Source organism: Stegostoma tigrinum, chromosome 25, assembly GCF_030684315.1.
Source record: "Stegostoma tigrinum isolate sSteTig4 chromosome 25, sSteTig4.hap1, whole genome shotgun sequence".
NCBI classification, from domain to species: Eukaryota; Metazoa; Chordata; class Chondrichthyes; order Orectolobiformes; family Stegostomatidae; genus Stegostoma; species Stegostoma tigrinum.
Genome location: NC_081378.1, coordinates 4150663 through 4173569, shown reverse-complemented (window position 1 = coordinate 4173569; position 22907 = coordinate 4150663). Strand labels below are relative to the sequence as shown.

The 22907-nt window shown below is 44.6% G+C and overlaps 1 protein-coding gene across 10 annotated transcripts in view; it reads right to left on the bottom strand.

The window, feature by feature from the left end:
* Positions 1 to 22907, bottom strand: part of frmd4a (FERM domain containing 4A) — a 702228-nt gene that overhangs the window by 262143 nt on the left and 417178 nt on the right. For 8 of the 10 annotated variants that reach the window (XM_048553974.1, XM_048553978.1, XM_048553975.2 and 5 more), the window contains one exon: positions 12914 to 12979. In XM_048553974.1, the coding sequence (XP_048409931.1) occupies positions 12914 to 12979 (66 nt within the window). Of the gene's footprint in view, positions 1 to 12913; positions 12980 to 13070; positions 13152 to 20280; positions 20300 to 22907 lie in introns of those variants that run through there. The other 2 variants (XM_048553979.1, XM_048553977.1) reach the window with 2 other exon arrangements.

Sequence of the window (22907 nt, the reverse complement as noted above, 5' to 3'; positions counted from 1 at the left end):
ATCATGTCTGATCATCAAACTCAACATCATGATCCCCCCCCCCCCCCACCTCCATGTCCCTTGATGCATTTTGACAAAGGAGCTATATCTACCTCTTCGAAAACACAATGTTTTGGCCGCAACCCTTTTCTGTGGTAATGAATGCCGGAGACTCACCACTCTCTGGATGAAGAAATTTCACAGAATCCCTACACTGTGGAAGCAGACCAATCAGCCTGTCATGTCCACACTGACCCTCTGAAGAGAACCTCACCCAGACACCGCTATCCCTGTAACCCTGCATTTGCCATGGCTAACCCACCTAGCCTGCACATCACTGGACACTGTGGACAATTTCCCATGGCCAATCCAGTTAAGTTGCACATCTTTGGACTGTGGGAGGAAACCGGAGCACCCGGAGGAAACCCACGTAGACACAGGGAGAACATGCAAACTCCACACAGACAATCACCCAAGGCTGGAATCAAACCCAGATCCCAGCGGTGAGTCAGCAGTGCTAACCCCTGAGCCACTATGCCACCCTTTCTCCCAAAAAACCATTTCTTGTCATCTCAGCCCTAAAAAGTTTATCTTTAATCCACGACCCCTGGTTCAGGAGTTCCCCTACCATCGGGAACAGAGATGCTGTTGTCTTTGTAACGACTAAGGTGACATGGACAAGTTATACCAGGATCCAGCCCACTACCATTCACATTAATGAATCAGGGTAAAGAGTGAACATTTTTTGGGCCCATCTCCACTGCGAAAACGTCCAGCAAACACGAATGATCAGAATTCCTGACTGCGCACTTGAGAATTCCAACAGAAATCGCTCTCTGCATTGTGTTTGCATGGAAAACATTCTTCAATTCTCCTCTGCTCCCCTAGAAATGCTCCCAGCAAGGAACTGAAACTGGGAAACCTGGTTGCAATTTCAGCCGGCAGCCAGACATTTGAGAATATAAACATGGAGCAGCTCATATTTCCTGAAAGCTGTGCTGCTGGTCTGAGGTTGTATAATAATGCTGTACGATATCAATCATTCTATGACAGCCCAAATCTGTTAAGAAACAGACAGTCATTTGTTTCGAAATGTGCTGCACATAATAAAGTTGGTCGTCTCCTGCTGAAGCACAGTAAGCAATGGGAACTCTTTAGGTACTAGGTCTATGCAGCAACATCGTAATAAAGACTACATTTTAATTCTTTGCACATCATTCTTCTCAAAATGCTGACCCTTTCACAGATGCTGAGTGGCACCCAACTCCAGGTTGGTAGCCTTTCTGACCATTGGCACCACTTGTGTCATTCCTTGCCATCACCTGATGCTCAACTACATGCATGCTCGTGCTTGACAGTTTTAGAGACTGACCTCAGGTATGGTTTCCTTATGGCTAACAACATCATTTCAACAATCCCACACACTGGAGTGAAGATACTCTCACACACATGGTTCACATTTGGAGTTCATTGCCTAATAGAGAGGTGGATACAGAATTAATAGTGGTCTTCAAAAGGAAACTGGATAAATATTTTGAGAAGAAAGAGATAAGTTGCTGGGATGTGGAGAAAGGCTGGGACTAACTGGACTGGTTTTGGTTAGAACTGGATGCAGTTACAAGGAGCTGAATGGGCCCATTGTAAAATTTCCTGATGCAATAGGATGGTCAATACATTTCAATATCGGTCAGTTTTTTCAAGGAAGAGAGCTTAGGAAGGGAAAAATCCAAATGTTTTAGAGGTTAGGAAACAAGCTGGAGTTCAGAAATTTTCGAAGTGACATGGACAGTGATGATAACATTTGGATTCATCTTTTGGTTTCAGCATCTCCCATTTTACTTGAGGTCTCCACAATGCTGCTCAATCACACTACTCCATCTCTTCCTGACAGCTGCCCATTTCCATTCCAGTCCTACTGTCTTTAAGTATCTTTTTCCATACTGTTGCATCTGGTCTTCGGCTTCTCTCTTCCATGTGGCTGTAAGTCCCACCGCTCGGAGACACCTCACCATATCGTATCACTTCCCCAAACCCCACCATAGCACAAGACCAATATTTATATCCTTGCTCAGGTACTTTCTTCAACACCTTCACAACCTTCACTGATGTACTGGTTTCTGATATTGTCCTTTAAAGTTATGCTTGCTATGATAATATTTGAAATCTCCCCACAAGAAAGCAGAAGATACCAGCTTAATTCATGATTCCTTGCTAGCCAACATTACCAACAGATGGGGGACAGGCAGGTTGATGGAGTTAGGTCACCGAACAATAGCGATTTAATTGAGTAGTGGAGTATGCCCATGGGGCTGAATGGCCTCCTGTCAATTTCCCCTGATTTGTAAGGGGATCGCCTTTTGAGGGAAACAATTGGACCGAGTTTACTATAAATCTCTTTGAACAGGCAAATCGTTAGGTTAGGGCAGCAGGTACTAAACAGATAGGCATTAGTACAAAATAAATTCCTCTTTGCATGACATCATTCTCAGACTTCATCCATCAACAGCTTCACAGTTAGGTGGTATTGTCAAATACATTAAGTTCCACACTCATACAGTTGGAATGCATTTATCTCAATGGAATAGGAGCCAAACAGAATTTATATAGCTGAAATAAAATTAATCAGATATCCAGCCAAGATAAATATGTATTCATTTAATATAAAATTCCAGCTTTAATAATTAAATGCTAACTAAAAAATTCATGCTTTTATGTGCTGGCTAAAATAAAACTTTTCCAGAATGTTTTCTTTTCAAAAAAAAGAAAATTAGAATTACACCTTTCCTGTCAGGACAGAGACAATACTTGTGTTCCGAACAGGAACTTCAATGTTTCATCGGTGTTTCAAAGGGTGAAGGTACTGTCTGCTTTGGCAATGAGCCATTGAAGTCAGATCTCTCCTGGCTTGGCTGATCCCCACCAGGTAGACAGTGGACATCCTCCAATTTTCTTCATTGACGTGCAATGTGAACCTTGGCTGGCAGGGCTGGCACTTATCGCCTGTCCCTAGATGTCCTTCAGAAGACGGAAGAAATTGGTACAACTGTATGGGAGATAGTAGCAACAGCAGATGCTGGAGAATCTGAGATAACAAGGTGTGGAGCTGGATGAACACAGCAGGCCAAGCAGTGTCAGAGGAGCAGGAAAGCTGATGTTTCGGGCCTAATAGAAAGCTTTCCTCAAAAGATACATCCCAGATGTTGATGCATTAGAGGTCCTCATTGAGAAGAAGCTGACTTGGAGGAGGTTCCTGTTCTTTGAGAACACCTGCAGGCAAGAGGAAGAATGGAAAAGGAACAGGAGAAAGGAATGCCGGTGATCTCAGGGCTAAAGACCAATTGCACCTCCTGGAAACACCTGCCGAAGGTGTGGTGAGGGATGTGGCTCCAGGATCAGGCTCATCAGCCACAGAGCCCCAGCACCAGTGACACCGAATGTCCTCGGTGGGACATCAGACTCGTTAGAGAACGATTGCTGATGATTTACACAAATATAAACCAGTTCAAACAAATGGTTTATCAGTTGAATAGAGACTGCTGAATCAGGGTCAAACTGCTAACGTGGTTTAAACAGCGTGGTTTAAACAGGCAGCTCAGCACCACCTTCTCCAAGCTATTTATGGACAGCCAATAAATGCTGACTCGGCCAATAGCAGCCATATCCAATTAAGACAGCACAATTTATTTTAAAAAGAATGCTGTATATGTTCTTGCCCTTGGTTAAAATCATTGGTGAACTTCAGTTTGACATTTCCAAACTTTAAATACCGCGGATGCTAGAGAACACAAACTTGCAGAGGAAGTGCCGGAAATAAATCAGCAAGTTAGACAGGGCCCGTGGAGAGTGAAACTGAGCGAAATTTCAATTGGAGAATGACTCTTCTTCAGGTCGCAAACTCTGCAGAGATGGGACACTGACTGAAGAAGTTGTACCTTGAAAGTGCCCACTGCAGTGGTCCCTCAGCTACCTCGCTACACAAACCCACCTCACGCACTGTTGTTACACGGCAGGTACTTGGTCTGTGGGTTCAACCCATCAGGAAAGAGCAGACAGTGACATTGATACACTGTGCCCTCTTCCTCACTCATGGCTATCTCTCCCAGTCTGTGCGATTGGCCTCTCTGTATCATGGACAGCTCCTCTAAGCTCACCTCTGTGTTAATCATCCTTCCTCCAGGTCATCACTATAGTCAGTGGTGACAAACTCTAAGTGAGAGACTGGTTGTGCTAGGCGCTGTCTGATGTAAATGTATGAGTTGGGGGAGGGATTAGATGACTCCCCTCCAACCCCTATCGCCTGCCCAACAGGAGAGGGGAGCTGTCAGCCAGGTTGGCAGCTCCAAGTTAGAGAGGCAGTTACTGCTGGGAATGAAGGAGGATGTAATGGAGGCCAAACATTTTTGGGGGGGGGGTTGGGGGTCAGGGTTTTGATGGGGCAGGTCCTAACCAGCCGGTGAGGAGGTTAGGGCACGATCTTGCTGAGGGCTGTTTGGGAAATCTAACATGTGGTGAGGGTTGTGGCCATGGTTTGGGATGCAGGCTGCCTCGGATGGGCAAAGGGGTACCTTATCGCTAAAAGGAGGACACCCCCTCCCCCAAACCCCTGGTCAGGAACTGTCCAGTGAAAGCTGTCAGGCTACTCACCTGCTCTGGGTTTCCCACAGTGGCAGGGGCAAGATCAGTGTCCTTTTTAATGGGCCTTCACTAGGGGCAAGGGTGGACGGGCCCCCCGACATTTCCATACAATGGGACACAGGTGGCAGGGAAGATGTTGCATATTTTAATACTGCTCTCTTTGAACCCACTGGTGGATGTACTTAAACTCCCGGCTATTAGGCCTGGTTTAACTCAGAAGTGAAATATGTTTCATTTTAGGCCAACAATGAATGAGCCGAATTGGAAATGGTTGAGATTCTGTATCTTTGTTAAGCGATACCCTTCGCTTAAATTCTCATTTTGAGATCGCTGTCTCACTCACCCAATATTTAATTGTGGACACACCTTGGTTTAACAGGAAAGGGCAGTATGTCAAAGATCAACTGTTTTAATGTACATCTTTGGAAAAATGAAATTTCATCGACTAATCATAAGGTATAAGCCATTCAGGATTGAGATGAAGAAGAATTTCTTCACTCAGACAGTTGTGAGCCTGTGGAATTCTCCCCCACAGGAAGCTGTTGGGGCCAGTTTGTTAGATTTATTCAAGAGGGAGCTGGATGTCGCTTATGGCTGAAGCAATCGGTGAGTATGCGGAGAAAACAGGAATGGGATACTGAAACTGTATGATCAGCCATGATCATATTGAAGGGTGGTGCAGGTTCGAAGGGCTGAATTGCCTACTCCTGCACCAATTTTTCGTGTTTCTATCAGTTGGCTAAACTCATGGAGGCCCTCGAGCTCTCAGATTGCCAACCAGCGTTAACTGGGCTTGGCTAAGGCATGAAAAAGACTTGCTCTGAATTCACCGCTGCAGTCTGCCTCCTTGATTTTATCTCAATGGGCACAAAGATTTCCTGAGCTTTGTGCCGGCTGAAGAACAGCTCCAGGCAGCCAACTTGCTGAGTAATTGCTTGAGAGGCTGTAATTACCGGGCGCTGGCGAAGATTCATTTCCTGCTCCTGGCTTCATCATCTCGATTCCTTCTTGCAAGGAGGGGAAAGAGCTTCAGGTCTGTCTTATCTCCAGCATGCAGGAAGAACATTGTCAAAAGAGCCGAATAACTGCAGTCACCGAGAGTAATCAGAGCAAGCAGATTATCACATTGTTTTAAAACTTCTATAAAATTCTCTTCACACGAGTATCAGTACTTAGTGCCAATCATCTGCTTTCTCGCTATACCCTTACGCATCATTCTGTCCAAATAATTGTCCAATGTCCTCTTAAACACTTCATAATTGGTTAGACATTGGCACAGCTTCTGTTGGAGATACTCAGGTCTTCTTTACCTCTCGCTAGTAATAGTTAAAATGTCCAAGAGTTAGCATAACCCGTGTCTAGCTACTCTGATGTAATAAACTGTAACTTGTTATGAAAGACATCTGTTGCGATGTATTCCCGGTCTATCCTCCATCACAGGTGACTGAACAATCCTATGGGATCACACAGGAAGGAGGACTGGTGGAAACTCTCAATCCCAAGCACCAAGCCGCTGCTGGATGATGCCCAGGCACCACGCTGTCTGATAACAAAGTGGACCCTAACTGCAGTGTCCTAAGATCTGTTCTGGCTGAGATCTACAGACTCACCACTGATCCAGAATCTAAAATGCAGGCTTGCTGCTACAAATTGTTTAGCGCCAGTCTTGAACATGGGATGCGCTGATCAGATAGAAAGTCCTAATGCACTGATGAAGTGACCCTTGAATAGGCAGAGAGACACAGCAACACAGAAAATAAGAGCAGGAGTAGGCCATTCAGCCCTTCGAGCTTACCCTGCCATTCAATCTGATCAGCCAACTCAGTCCCCTGTTCCTGCTTTCTCCCCCCATACCCTTTGATTCCATTAGTCCTAAGAACGATATCCTTCTTGAAAACATTCAATGTGTTGGCCTCAACAACCTTCTGTAGCATAGAACTCCACAGGCTCACCACTCTCTGGGTGAAGACATTTCTTCTCATTTAAGTCCAGGTCCTGTAGTCCTCAGTTATGGGGAACATCCTTCCTACGCTTACCGTCTCTCATAACAGATGATAACCGTCACATGTACAACAGATAAACTGGCCAAGAAATGTATGTCAGACAGCGGGCTACTGAACCAAGGCTAACTGGCTGACCGAAGCAAGATGATCGCGTCTCAACAATCTCTGAAGATGTACCAGTTCTACAAACCAACGGAGCCAGAAGTATCTGTTGGAAACAGATGGAGAATTCAGGAGAAAGGTCTTTACCCAGACAGAGGGGAGAATATAGAACCTGCTCCAACATGGGTGAGGGGAAGTGAATAAACACAAGAGAGAAACAAACAAAAAGACTTGCTGAGAGGTGAGAGGTAGCTTGTGTGAAGCATAACAAACAGTATGGACCAGGTAGGATGAATGGCCTATCTCTGAACTGCAACTGATATGGGATGTACCAAACACATGCAATGCCTCTACTCATTACGCCAATGGGAAGTCGCAGTGAATGATTTATCTGTCCTCTTGCCCCTTTCAAGGGGAACAGACTGACTTTGTAAGCGCTGTGCCTTACTGTTAGTAAGCTGCAGGACACCAATACACTGCCCTCAGGCTGTTGTTTTCTTAGTTGCTGTATGAGATACTTGAGCAGAACATTGGCTGTTTTTGGTCCCAAACCCATTGGCTGTCATACTGGAATAGTTCTGGTTAGTTTGGCACGAGCAAAATACTGACAGTCCTGTCTGCTACCTTTTTACTCAACTGTAGGGTAAAAGCTGCCAAATCCTACAGCACCTTCCACCAAAATTAAAGATGGCATCCTGGCTCACTTCAGATCATATGTCAACAAACTCATGACTGATTTGGCTCAAATATCGATCATTTTTTGGTTCTCAGCTGAGAATAGTTTCACCAAGCCTGGCTCAACCACAGGGGAATGATACCATTACCCTGTATCACCAGGCCACCACACTGCACTGGCATTAGGCAGATGTCTGGTAAGACTGAGGGGTGACCTTATAGAGGTTTATAAAATCATGAAGGGAATGATTAGGGTTAATAGCCAAGTCTTTTCCCGAGGGTAGGGGAGTCAAAAACCAGACAGCATTGGTTTAAGGTGAGAGCGGATAGATTTTAGAAGGACAGAAGGGGCAACCTTTTTCACGCAGAGGGTGGTGCGTGTATGGAATGTGCTGCCAGAGGAAGTGGTGGAGGCTGGTACAATTACAACATGTAGAAGACATCTGGATAGGTATATGGACAGGAAGGATTTAGAGGGATATGAGCAAGTGGAATTAGGTCAGATTGGGATGTCTTTTTGGCATGGACGAGTTGGACCAAAGGGTCTGTATGTTGTATGACGCTATGACTCTATTTCACAACTTAAAGAAGTGATATAAATGGAACTTGTTATTGATAATGAGATTTAGGTAAATGAATCCACATGTGCATACATACACACACATACAAATGCATTTATATATGTACATGTGCACATGTGAACACAGTGTACACACATGAAAACACACAGATGTGTGGTGCCACACACATGAACGCCCACGCAAACAAGCACACATAAACAAATAGATGCACACATGAATGCACACACAACGAGTGCACATACATCCACAGACACACATGAAAAGAGGGACACACATGGACACACACACAAATATACACACACATGAACAGACATACACATGAACACACGCACACACACATGAAAAGTTGAGTAGAGTTCAATTCAAAGCTGAAAGATAAAAATCAACGAGGTTGCGAGTGGCAGCAGCACCAAGAATTCAGTCCTGTAGTACTCGCTTTTAGAGAATGGACCCAGAAATAGGCTGACAGTGGTACTTTGCAACATGAGATTATAGAAAGTCAGCTGTTCCAGTTCTTCTATCCTGTCTATAAGTTTAACAATGACCAGGCACTATTTTGTTTCCTGTGGCTTCATTGTCTACCAAATATCTATCAATTTGTTCAGTGCTATTGCTAGGATTATCTGCCTCTATTTCTTCCTCACAGTTTGTCCCAAATATTTGCCACTTTATTGCAGTTCAAACATTCTCTGGACATTCAAGCAGGTAGGGGTGAGAGGGGTTAGGGGGAGACCAGTGACTCAGAAGAAAGAAATTCATAAGCATGATAGCTATAACCAACAACCCAATGAACTGTGATGCCAACTCCTGCTTCCTGAACATACCTGCTCCCCAATTAATACCGCGCCTTTGTTAAACTCCTTCACAACACCCTGCATCAGTCAGCTGATATAACACAGAATTCTTAGCATGCTGTATCAGGTCTCCTGAACAACGCACAGGTTACGCCGAGGTTACGCACAGCCAAATTCACCGAAAGGAAAAGTACTCCATCCAAAATAACACACACACACACACACACCACACACACAAAAAAAAACACAATGCTCCCATTGTATGAAAGGGAGTTGACCGTTATAAAAAACGTTATAGTATTTGTGTCAGGCAGTTACACTGGGGGAGGTTCTGAATCTACAACCTTCCACACCAGGTGGGCTGTCTAGAAACACTGAACTAAAGTACCCACCATATTGTTCCAGCTATAAAACAAAGTTACGATGAGATTTAATGAAGAGGTAAGGGTTACAAGCCCATGGGTGATGATAATTTAAAGGAAAGTACAGACAGGACTAGCTCTCTAACATTTGAAATAACCAAATTCTTTTTGAACAGGTCAATGAATATGGTTTGACTGAAACCACTGGTATTTGGTACTCTGCCAAAGCAAACACTGTTCTTAAACACTGTGCACTTTTAGCAATGAACCACATAAGGAGGCTATAGTTTTAAAACTAGGGTTCTTGTTCACTAACTAGGTTAAGTCATCGTGTCTGGGGAATTTAAGGCATGTTCAGTGTCCACAAGCAGTCCCTGCCAAAACAATGGTGGGTGCTGGTCGATCAGAGCAGCTGGAACCACCTGTTCAATGTTAACTTTCTCTGCAAATCTTTTCATTTGCACTTTTGAATTTTTTAATTTACATTTGTGATGGAGCTGTGTAACTGTGAGACTGGGCAGAAATCGCTCCTATTTTGCCCCTAGTCTGAGTGTATTGTAACAGGCTGTAGGGACATGAGTAACTGCAAACTGGTACCACTGTAGATCCCTGTGGAGCAGCACCTCACCACAACTGTAACATTAACAGTGAGAGCGCAGGACCAGGGGAGTTCTCCTTCTGGGGAGCCAGTTTGCACAACAGAATTCTAATACAGACATTTACTAATCTGTAACATATAAAGTACAGAAGGCATTTCCCTGGGCAGCTGCAGACAATAGGCTTGCACTCATATTCTTGCATTTACAACAGTCTATAGGAGCACATTCTCTGTGGCATTATATAACATTCTTCAATCAATCTGTTTAATGGTGCTCGTAACATGTATGAACAGTTAAAGTTTTGATTACTGCGTATAACCCTGGTTAGACCATAGCTAGTTTAGTGATTGTTAACAAGGTCAGCCAACTGGACCTCACACAACATGCATGCCCCGATTAGGGCTGTTAACCTGGTCCAATCAGGGAGCCCTGGCTGACAGATAGAAACAGGAGTGTCAAAGGTTCTGCTTACTCTGAGAGCTGGGGAGATGAGCTCCAAGGGAGCAGGATCAGTGTCAATGTGTAATTAAAGGGTGACTTGGTGACAGGATACCAGCCTCTGTGTGCTGTTCTGGAATTCACATTCTAGGGGGAACATGATTGCACTGGAGAGGGTGCAAAGGAGATTTACTAGGATGTTGCCTGGGATTGAGAGATTGGGCAGACTGGCGTTGTTTTCCTGAAAGCAGAGGAGACTGAAGGGAGATTGATTGAGATATATAAAATTATGAGGGATATAGATAGAGTAGATTATGACGGATCTTACAGCTTGGTGGAGGGATCAATGCCCAGGGGCACAGATTTAAGGTAAGGGTCAGGAAGTTTAGGGAGGATGTGAGGAAACCTTTCTCACCCAGAAGGTGGTGGGAACCTGGAACCCACTGCCTGTAAAAGTGGGTAAAGGCAGAAACACTCACAACTTTGAAGAAGTATTTAGATTTGCGTTTGTAATGCCAAGGCAGACAAGGCTATGGGCCATTTAGAAAATGCGATTGGAATAGTTAGGTGGGTGTTTTTGACCAGTACAGATTTGATGGACCAAAGGGCCTTTTTGTGCCGTAGACCTCTCTGACTGTATGACTAACTTTGTATCTGATGTACATTTGTGATTGATAAACAAAGTTATCAGTTTTTTAGCCAAGTGAACCTGTTATTACCAATGGCACAATGGATGCTAAGTTCTACAGTCATAGTTGTTTCAATACAGGAACATTTGTCCAAGTATCAAATCTTGATTTCAGCCTGGATGAAAATGACACCTAGACAATGTAAACCGGTGATGCAGTAATATGGAGATTACTTTCCATAATCAAGTATCGTCATTTAGGTTAGAGACAAAATAAATGTGGACTTTAATTTTGCAATGTTCAAAATATTCATTGTGTTTCTGAACCAGACAGGTAATTTAGTCAGAGCATGTGAGCACCTGAAGTAATCTAACAAGTTTGGGGCACGTGCTGAGAGTTAATGAGAGGCAGAATGCTATTCTAATAGATTTGTAACCTTTTCTGAACCTTAAATCCTGTCCATTTGACGCAATGATCATTGTCCTTAAAGACAGCATAAGCTGTTTTTGCAGTGAAATATTTCTGATGCCAAAGCTCCTTTGTCTGAGAAGTTAATCTGCCCTACAATTTTCTTCAATAAATCAAGTTAATAACTTAAGGAGAATTTTCAACCGTCTAAAGCAGGCAACAGAGCCAATCATATTTATTTATATCATGTGCTCTATGCTGTAACCTATTATCAAAGAATATTGCGAAAAGCCACTTTTGTAGAAAATTATCTGGAAGTGACATTACTATCAGAGTTGGAAATTCAATGTTCCAAAAACAGTTTTTTTTTTAATACCATGATGACTAATCATATAAAAAGACTGCTGGATAAGTGAGCACTCCGGAACCCTGACGTGAAGCTGATAAAGAGGGGCATCACAGAGGTCTTTTCTGCAACATCAGGACTCAGAAGCTGACAGTGCCATTAGGGTCTACTCACACAATAGGCCCCATTTCTAATATCACCCCAGGAAACTTGCTTTACAAAGTGTCCCCTTCAAACATCAAGCTCCTGAATTAAGATTCATTTACAGAAATACTTGGAGACAAAGGCAGGCAATAAATACTGGCCCAGCCAGTAAGGGGGAATTAACAGTAAAGGATTAATAAGAAAATAATTATAATGGTCTGATCCTCATTGCTGTAATGTTAACACGGCCCATTCGCACTGCTCCTATTGCAGAGTTTTAATTGGTTTCTCACTCAGAGAAGAATTAAATGATCATCCACTCTCAATTCAAGGCTGTGTGTGCGAGTGAGAGAGAGAGACACAGAAAGAAAATGTGTTTGTGTATATATGTGAGTGTGTGTTTATGTGTGTGTGTGTGTGTGTGTGTGTGTTTGTGTCTGTGTAAATGTCTCTATCTGCATGTATACGTGAGTGTGTGTGTGGGAGTGTGTCTACACTTGCGTGTGATGGTATGTGCAAGCATGTGTGTGAACGTGCATGTGTATGTCTGTATGTATGTGTGAGTGTGTCTGCCTGTCTATGTCTGTTTGCGTGTGTGTGTGTACGTGTGTGTGTGTGTCTTGTCTGTGTGTGTGTGTGTGTGTGTGTGTGTGTGTGTGTACGTGTGTGTGTCTGTCAGTGTGTGCGCACTGATGTGTGTATGGGTGAATGTATGTGCGTGTGCATATGGGTGTGTGTACATGTGTATGTGTGCGTGCGTGCGTGTGTGCATCTGTGAGTTTGTGTATCTGTGTGTGTGTATCTGTATGTGCGTGTGTGTGTATCTGTGTGTGTGTATGTGTGTGTGTCTGTATGTGTGTGTGCGTGTGTATCTGTGTGTGTGTCTGTGTGTGTGTGCGCGCGCGCGCATGCACATGTGTCTTTAAGGTCTTGAATAACAAGCATTGTGAGACTCAAAAATCCTCACCCAAATAGAAGAGGTGATGGCTTCAACAGTACATTTGATAAATAAAAGCAATAGGTGTTCACCAAGTCTGTGTCAAGAGAAACAGATGAGGAGATATCAACGTGAAACGTTAATTTGATTTCTCTCTCCACAGATTCTGTCTGACCTGTTGAGCACTTCCAGCACTTTCTGTTTTAACTTCTGCTGTGCAGTGTCCCCTGCAGAATGCTGTGGCGTTACTCCGTGCGAAAGTGCTGATGAGCCTGTCTTACCTGAACAAGAAGTTCCAGCTTCCTGTCATCGAGGAGGTGCACTTGGCATCGCCGCCCCTCTGTCATCTGGAAGAGAACAGAAAGGGTCAGATCCAGGCAGCACGAGGTGCAGTGACAAAGGAGACAAACAAGACAAGCCGTCAGAAAAGACACCCACCCTCCGAATTCTCAAGGAATGACACCCGTTCCAAAACAATTATTTTCTGGAGAAAGACTTTGCTGGGAACATACTGGAGAAAGCTGGATCGTTCCACAGACACAGCCTGAAGCTGCTGACTGGAACTGTGTAGGCTTGGATGAGAACTCACATAGCCAGCAAAGTCTGGCACCGGCACGTAAAGGAAATCCTTTGTAAAGCAGACTTCCTATAAATGTCAAACAGTCACCACTGCACAATAAATGGGTCTGCTGTATTCTGTTTTAATGTGGGGTGTAATGGTAGATTCTTTATACTCCTGCTTTCACTATGACGAATCAGTTTGCTAGTCCAATGAAAATGGATGCCAGCAACTCCTGCAGAGTTTGAATTCATCACGCACACTGCGAGAGGCAGACTGCATCTGGACTTTTCAGCTGGTTTTAGCGAATAGAGAAAATAACATATCCAAACTTGCAATGACCACACCCTCATTTTCGGTAAGTTACTGCTCAGATGTTGTTTTAGTGGAGAGTGGTGTTTAACAGTTCACCCAGGGAGCCTGCGTTGCTGTGGCAATGTGCTTTTATACATGCCTGTTGCAGTCTGGAGTTTTGGATAGAGACATCGAGAGAGTCTATCACACACCTGACTGAGAATCTCAACCACACTCAGCACCCACTATTGCAGTGCGCTGGAGGGATTTATAAGTTCTTACTGAGCCTGTTTAGCTGTGTTACCAGCACAGTTTCCTCAGCATCAGGTCCTAATGTGGGACTTCAACCTTCTAGCTCAAGGGCAGGGATATTAGTCAATAGGAATGAAAGAACAGAAGTAGGCTGTTCAGCCCCTCAAACTTGATCTGGCTGATCAATGGCTTAACAAGATATAACTGCCTTTGGCTCATATCCCTTACCTTTAGTTAACAAAAATTTATCTATCTCTGAATGAAAATTAACAACTGATCCAGCATCCATTGACCTTTGTGGAAGAGAGTTCCAACATTCACCATCCTTACCACTCCACTAGTTCCCCTATTAGTTTAATATAATAGCATTATTTCTATGAGATAGTAGGAACTGCCAGTGCTGGAGTCAGAGGTAACACAGTGTGGAGCTGGATGAACACAGCAGGCCAGGCGGCATCAGAGGAGCAGGAGGGCTGACGTTTTGGGTCTAGACATCTTTCTGAAGAAGGGTCTAGGCCGAAAACGTCAGCCTTCCTGCTCCTCTGATGCTGCCTGGCCTGCTGTGTTCATCCAGCTTCACACCGTGTTATCTAAGAATCAGCAAGTTTGGGTTCAACTGAGAATCAACAAGCTTTGGTTTCAACTAAGAATCAGCAAGTCGGGGTTTGACTGAGAATCAGCAAGTTTGAATTGGTCTGAATCACAGAGTCAAAGAGCCTTACAGCACAGCCTTTGGTCCAACCAAAATGAGGGATTTTAGATACGTGGAAAGATGAGAGAGATTGATCTTATCATCCCTGGACCAGAGAAGATTAGGAGTTGATAATAAAATGTGAGGCTGGATGAACACAGCAGGCCCAGCTGCATCTCAGGAGCACCTGAGATGCTGCTGGGCCTGCTGTGTTCATCCAGCCTCACATTTTATTATCTTGGATTCTCCAGCACCTGCAGTCCCCATTATCACTGATACAAGATTAGGAGTTGACCTGGTTGAAATGTTTAAAAGGATTAGTTGGTATGATAGTAATTAGGGGGTCACAATTTCAAGATTGTCAGCAAGAGAGCTAGAAGTGAGATAGGGAGAAACCTCTTCACTCAGAGAGTTGATAGGATTTTGAATGCACTGCCTGGGAGTGTTCTGGGGGCAGATCCCCAGGGAGGATTCAAAGAGAGTTGGATATATATTTGAAAGTAATTGAGAGGGCTGCAGAGACAGGGATGGAAGCTGGGCCAAGCAGGGTAGCTCTTAGAGACATGATGGGCTGAATGGTTTCCTTTCCTGTAAAATCTGACGATTCTATTCCATGGTGCAGGATTTTGACATGATGCAAAAAACATTTAGCATAGTGCCCTCAAATCCATATCTGACATGCTTTAAAGTGGAACTGCTAACTCGTGGCTTTGTTCTGAAGCGTTAGTGTTACCAAATCCTTGGAAACATCTCAGTAGCTCAAATGAAGTTTATGTAGTACGTTACAGAGCTGCCAAACAGCTTCTGGAACTGAAGATATCAAAGGAAATCTCTTCAACACAAAACATTTCTTTCCCATCTCCCACTCACCCAATCCCCGTCAAAACTTTCAACTCACCTGAGATCAAGGTCTGTTATAATTTATATATTTAAGAAAGTGGCTTGATTTTCGATCATTTTCAGGCCTGAACTGTGCATTCTGTGATGTGTTACACATGTCAATTCATAAACTGTTTCAAATCAAACAGAAGTCACAGGCTCCATTCAAACACTCTGCCTAAATATTTACTCAGTGTTCTTCAGAGAATGTTCCATTTATAGGCAAACTCCCCGTTTGCAGAGGGACTGCTCTCCAGTGATACGATCCATACAACAAGTATATTCTCAAACGTTTTGCTCATCCTTGGATTTGTTTAGCACTCACATGATTCTGTATGGAGGCTGCATCTTCGTTGTTAATGATACCTGACTGCCAAAGCGAGGGGTAAAATGCTGCATTCTCTCACATTCTGTTCTGGTCCCCACCCTTCAGAAAGGACCTGAATCTCCTTGGGAGGTGTTCAGTTCATTTACCAGAACGGTTTGGGGCAACCACAGAAAGCAGGGGTCCAGTGCTGCCCTTGGCCCAAACACAGTTACCCTGCTGTGTTATGTTAATTTTTAAAAATTAATTTGTGGGATGTGGGTATTGCTGGCTGGTCCTAGCATTTACTCTCTGCCCCTAGTTGCCCCTTGAGATGGTGGGGCTGAGCTGTCTTCTTGAACCACTACAGTTGACCTACCATGTCCTTATAGGGAGGGAATTACATATCTCACTGCAAATGCGCAATACAACTTTAATGGCTATGCTTATACAGCAATTGCTGTATCATTACATCTGACCTAATGGTATGAAGCTCTGGGTCTCCGTCTTACTGAGCTGGGTCCCCTTGCAGCATGGCATGCTGACTGAAGTATGCTCCAGTGTGTACCCCAATTGCTTAGCTTGACCCCGAGTTGTGATGCCTCTCACTGTAATTACAGATCGAAGTACCAGGAGCTGTAACAAACGTTCTTTGAATTCTCCAGAAGGAGGTGACCCATATCTCATCCTTAAGTTCTGTGACATAACAGGACGGGCCCCATCTTCCCAAACTGCCATTAGACGTTTGAACAAACTTCTCAAATGTTAATGTCGATCCCTCTCTCTGCACCGTCTCTGCAGCTGTAACACTGCTCTCTGTTCTGCTATCCTGATATACTCTGTATGGTATGATCAGCTTGTTTTGCACACAAAACAACACTTGTCACTGCATCGTAGCACACGTGACAACAATAAATCAAACCAAATCAAATCACGGGGTCAATGATCAAACTCCACAGTCAGTTCCCTACCCAGCCCCCATAAAATATGGGTGATCTCCTTGACTTGCACCCCATACTATGGCCAGTGTTTTAGTGATGGCAAACAGGCCCATCAAATCACAGTGAGCTTTACTGACAGGCTATTCAATGCAAAATGCTGCATGCATACCGACGTACACATTGCTGTCCCCAGCTGTACACTCCCAGTTAATCGCAGCACAAAGCAATGAGCAGCTGCAAACACAGGAAATGAATCCAAGTGAAGGCAGATTCCTCAAAGCAGATCAGCAGGTGACATTCCTAAGGTCATATGTCCATCTAGAGGGCAGCAGGGTGTCACTGCTTATCGGTTACTAATGACACAGAAATGGGGTTAACATCCTTTGCCATGCAGGGTTACGGAACAAGGTCGGACATCTGCAAGCAAAGGAGCTACAGCAGGCTGAATGGCATCCTTCCAGCACACAATGAAGGAGATAACTTAGTCTCATTCTCAGCTCTCTGGAAGTCAAGACTCTGACATGGGCCCACCATGGCAGCATCTAATTGCTAAAGGATTCTGTTGGGATCTCCATCCTCACCACTAATCCACTGCGATCACTGTTCATAGGAAGGTCTTGATAATTGATCTTCAATTTACTGATTCCACCACCAGTCTCCACAGAGTCACAGAATTATTACAGTGCATAAGGAGACCATTCAGCCCATTGTGCCCACACTGGCTCTTCAAATGAGCCAGATTCCCTAATGCCAATCTCTGATCCATGCGGATCATTTTTATCCAAACCACCCCCTCCCCCACCCCAATGCCCCTCTTGAATGCCTCATTTGAATATGCCTCCACTACTCGCTGAGCGAAAAAGTTTTTCCTCACATCACCCTTACTCTGTTGGACATCATATTTAATGTATGTCCTCTCTTTTTGCTTTTCCCAGCAGGAACAGCTTCTCTGCACCTATTCTGTCGGACAGCCCACTCATGGTATTGAAAATCTCTATCAGATCTCCTCTCAGCCTTTTTCCCTCCAAGGACAACAGTCCCAACTTCTTCCATCTATCCTCATCACTGAGGCTTCTCATTCCTGGAACCGCACACATAAATCACTTCTGCACTCTCTCTGTTGCATTCACATTTTCCCTATAATATGGTGCCCATGACTGTTACAATACTCCAGCTGAAGTCTAACAAGTGTCTTATCCCAGTCACAGTTTAACAGGAAGCAATGCTCCTGGCTTCACGCATTCCATTGTGATTGTTATCGCAGTTATCTGTCTTTAAATGAAACACATTCTGTCAATAACATGAATTTATGTAGAACCCTTAATGCAATGAAATGTTCCCATTGTGCTAAATAAATTAATGTTGCCAGCACTAGGTAGCTAAACTCAGGTCACAGGAGTAAATATTAAAGAAAGACTGATACTGAGCTCGCAGGGAATTATTAGGGTAGCTGACCAAAACCATGGTCAATGAGGTGGATTTTAAGAAATGCTGTAAAGTGGGGAGGGGAGCAGGGACGTGAGGCACAGAGGATTAGGAGGGAATTTGAGAGCAGCTGTGAATGCAGACCCCCCCAATGGCAGGTTGTTTAAAATTAAGTAAGGCCAAGAGGCTGCAATCAAAGTTGGGTAAAGATCTGCGATGATTGTGGAGCAGGCTATCCCACAGATAGAGCGGGAACGGGATCCCTGTGGGATTAGAAAACAACGATGTGGATTTTAAACAAAGGCACTCTCATTGACTGGGGAGTTGGTGAGCCTGTGACCTGCTGAGCAATCAGGGACCCACGCTCACGGAGTGGGGCTGCAGGTTCAAATACCACCACAGTTGCTGGTGACATCTGAATTCAGTCACAAAGTAAACTTACTCCCAGCGACGGTAATCAAGAAACAATTGTTAGACAAACCTATCCAGTTCACTAATGCCCTTTAGGGAATGAAATCTGCCATGCTATATCCAAACCCACACTGCTACCTCTCAGTGCCAGGGATTCACATTCGATTCCAGCTTCGGTGACTGTGTCTGTGTAGAGTTGCCACATTCTCCTCACGTCTGTGTGGGGTTTCCTCCAGGTGCTCCAGTTTCCTCCCACAGTCCAAAGATGTGCAAGTTAGGTGGATTGGCCGTGGGAAATGCTGGGTTAACAGGGATAGGGTAGGGTTCTGAGTCTGGGTGGGATGCTCTTTGGAGGTTCGGTACGCACTCAATAGGCCAAATGACCTCTTTCTGCAGTGTAGGAATTCTGTCACTCTGAAATGGCCGTGCAAGCCCCTCAGTTCAGGGGCAATTAGGGTCACAGAGAGTAAAATGGGGGACAGGAGAGCAAAATCCATTATATGTTTGTTCCTTTCTTTGCATCTCCCCATGAAGGGTTATTTTATGAAATATAACTCTCCCCCCCAAACCCCCTGGGCCTCCCCAACTCAGTCTGTAGATGTTTTTTATTCCTTCACAGATTGTGGGTGTCACTGGCTAGGGCAGTATTAACCGCCTGCTTCTAATTTCCTCAGCCTCACCAGGCTAACATGAACATCTTCTTTCTGGATTGCGAACATGGATAAATTTGGGGTCATCTGACCTAAACTAGGGAGGTTTTCACCACATGGCTTCCAGTTGCTATGTTGGTCAAGCAGCCATTTTTCCACCATCCTACCCCACCCCCACCGAATATTTTTACAACTCACCATCACGAATGTTCAAAGAGGTGAAACCAAAGCAACACTTTTAAAAAATAACCACCTGCTCTTCCCCTCATGGTGCTTGTGGCATTCTCCAGATCATTAATGCTTAACTCCTAGAGATTCCAGAACATTCCTGGAGCAATGGCAACCTCAAGGTGAACTGAAGGAGCCTTTCACTGTCTGGTTAGGTCAACAACAAGTGGGTTCATTCAATTTTAATACGTCCATAAAAAGTCGAACTTACTCATAATGATGTACCCAGAAACACGATTTAAACCTTATTAATATAATACTTTACAGTCAGATTCATTTAGCTACCAGGCAAGGAATAACATTTATATCAACACACACTTCTTGACATTCTTCCTCAGGATTACAGAATACAAGAGTTTTGATGTACTTTCTTGAATGTTTCTCTGATATTTTAACAGAGGTATTGGCCTGTTTCAAACTTAATGGGTTATTCCCTCTTTAAAAAAAGGTCAGAGAAAGCATTTTTAAATTATCGGCCTTCCTTCAAGTTACCGATTTATAAATGATTTCTAGGTTAATGCATTGAGCAATAAATTTTCAATGTTTGACAAAGGAGCCCTTTGCAGCAAGGGAAAAATATCTTCCTTTGTTCAGTTTTAAAATCTGCTTCATTGTTGAGGTGACATCACATTGAAGAATTTTCTAACAACCAGAGTTTAAAATTAAAATTCCCTTGATCAGTCCAGTTAATGTGACATGTGTACCCTCTCCATTTATAACATTACTGCATTTTGACATGATTTCTTTTAAACTATTACAGTGCCCTCTAAGCATGCAGAGCACGTTTGGATGGCAAAATTAATACTTCCCTGTTAAAACTCAACATAAAAATCACAGCAACCAGGCCTCAGGCTTTACAGCTGTATCCAGCTCACTGTATCCCATTCTCTGGCATCTGGGCACAGTGCAGTAACTGCTCAATCCGCCCATCAAGAACACAGAGATTGACTGAGCTCCGAAGCTCCAGTACAGCAGCAATCATTAGCAGCATCAAAACACTGCAACGAGACATACCACTGGGAACCTGCGAAAGAGAAGCTGCTGTTTCCGATGGGCTCTGTCAGGCGGGCTGGAAACTGCCAAGCAGCTCACGTGCAGCCAAAAACACACTCGAGGACGCTGGGGTTTGGGGGGGAGGGGAGCACAGAGAGCAAGAGATGGAGGGAGGGGAGGGCAGGGGTGGGGGGTGGGAGGCTGGGGGTTCACAAAAGCTGCCTGCAGTCTCAGACGTCAGGGTCATGTGAAACCTAGGAACGTTGAACACAGCAGTGAGCGTACTCAGCCAGCACAAAAAACTTACATGTGGCCGGCAGGAAGAAAAGATTTCAGGCAGGAGAGAAAGAGAAGCAAAGGCTTATTCTTGAAAAATGAAATGACAGATAAAGGCTGGAGCACTAAGCTTTTCCCCAAAACCCTGTGTCAGAAAATCCTGACCTGACTGCAAAGTGCTTTGGAATGAAAGAGCTGGTCACGTCAGGACTGCAAATGCAAAGAATCAACAGCTAGCAGACTTAATCAATTCAGAATCTATTACTGATAGATCCTGGAATGTTCTCTCTAATTCAGAGAGAAATTGGAATGTCTACTCCACTCCACCCAGATGCTGAGTCATGGTGAACAATGGGCCCACACAAGCACCAGAAAACACTCTGTCTCTCACTATATCTCCAACTGGTGTGAGTAACTGCAGTGAGCTTGACACACCTCAGCAATGCCCCCTCCTGAATTACTAGCTGCTATCCACCATGGCTCAATGGGTAACACCTCTCGCAGCAGAGATAAAGATTTCTGAATAAGGGTCGTTTGAAATGTTAACTCTGTTTCTCTCTTCACATTTACTCCCAGACTTTGCCCCCACACCTCCTCCCTCACGCCTATCTCAGGCCCCAAGATGACTTTCCATATTAAGCAGAGGTTCACCTGCACATCTGCCAATGTGGTATACTGTATCCACTGTACCCGGTGTGGCTTCCTCTACATTGGGGAAACCAAGCGGAGGCTTGGGGACCGCTTCGCAGAACACCTCTGCTCGGTTCGCAATAAACAACTGCACCTCCCAGTCGCGAACCATTTCAACTCCCCCTCCCATTCTTTAGATGACATGTCCATCATGGGTCTCCTGCAGTGCCACAATGATGCCACCCGAAGGTTGCAGGAACAGCAACTCATATTCCGCTTGGGAACCCTGTAGCCCAATGGTATCAATCTGAACTTCACCAGCTTCAAAATCTCCCCTTCCCCCACCGCATCCCAAAACCAGCCCAGTTCGTCCCCTCCCCCCACTGCACCACACAACCAGCCCAGCTCTTCCCCTCCACCCACTCCATCCCAAAACCAGCCCAGCCTGTCTCTGCCTCCCTAACCTGTTCTTCCTCTCACCCATCCCTTCCTCCCACCTCCTTGACCTGTCCGTCTTCCCTGGACTGAACTATCCCCTCCCTACCTCCCCACCTATACTCTCCTCCCCAACTATCTTCTTTTCTCTCCATCTTCAGTCCGCCTCCCCCTCTCTCCCTATTTATTCCAGAACCCTCACCCCATCCCCCTCTCTGCTGAAGGGTCTAGGCCCGAAACGTCAGCTTTTGTGCTCCTGAGATGCTGCTTGGCCTGTTGTGTAGATCCAGCTTCACACTTTATTATCTTGGATTCTCCAGCTTCTGCAGTTCCCATTATCTCTACTCCCAGACCTGTTGGGTTTCTCCAGCAATTTCTGCTTTCGTTAGAGACAAGGCGCTGTCAGTTCAGTTCCCATTCCAGAGACTGCAGTGTGAATTCCTGGGTGATATTCCAGCGTAGCACAGAAGGGGTTCTACATTGTTAGAGGTGCTGACTTCTGAATGGGGCAGTGGCACAGCAGCGATAATCCAGAATCTCAAATTACTGTTCTGGGGGCCCAGGTTCGAATACCCTCCATGGCAGCCAGTGAAATGTGAATTCAATAAAAATGTGCAGTAGAAAGCAAGTCTAATGGTGACTACATAACTATTGTTCAGAGAATCCCCACATTGTGGAAACAGGCCATTCAGCCCATCAAGTGCACACTGACCCTCTGAAGAGCAAGCCATCCAGACCAACCTCCATACCTTGTCCCTATAACCATACATTCTCATGAATAACCTGCCTATACCTGGACACTAAAAGCAATTTAGCATCGCCGATACTCCTAATCCGCACATCTCTGGATTGTGGGGGGAAACCAGAGGAAACCCACACAGAATGTGCAAACTCAGCATAAACAGTTGCCTAAGGCTAGAATCAAACCCAGGTCCCTGGCACCGTGAGACAGCGGTGCTAACCACTGAGCCACCAAGCCACACGTGCTGATTATTACACAAACCCTTCTGGTTCACTAATGCCCTTCAGGAAATGAAATCTGCCATCCTAACTTGGTCTGGGCTACATGTGGCTTCAGGCCCAATTCCATCTGGGCACTTTGGGCTGGCTGATAAATGCACACCTAGCCAGTGATGTCCACATCCAGCAGAGGACAAATCTGAGAAAGTCCTGACCAATATTTCTCACTCTGACGACATTACACAGAGGCAGAATATCTGAACATTAACACACTGTTGCACACAGAAGCTTGCTGTGTGCTTACTACTGAAGCTTTTCCAACACTGTAGCTGAGGTCTAGAAATATT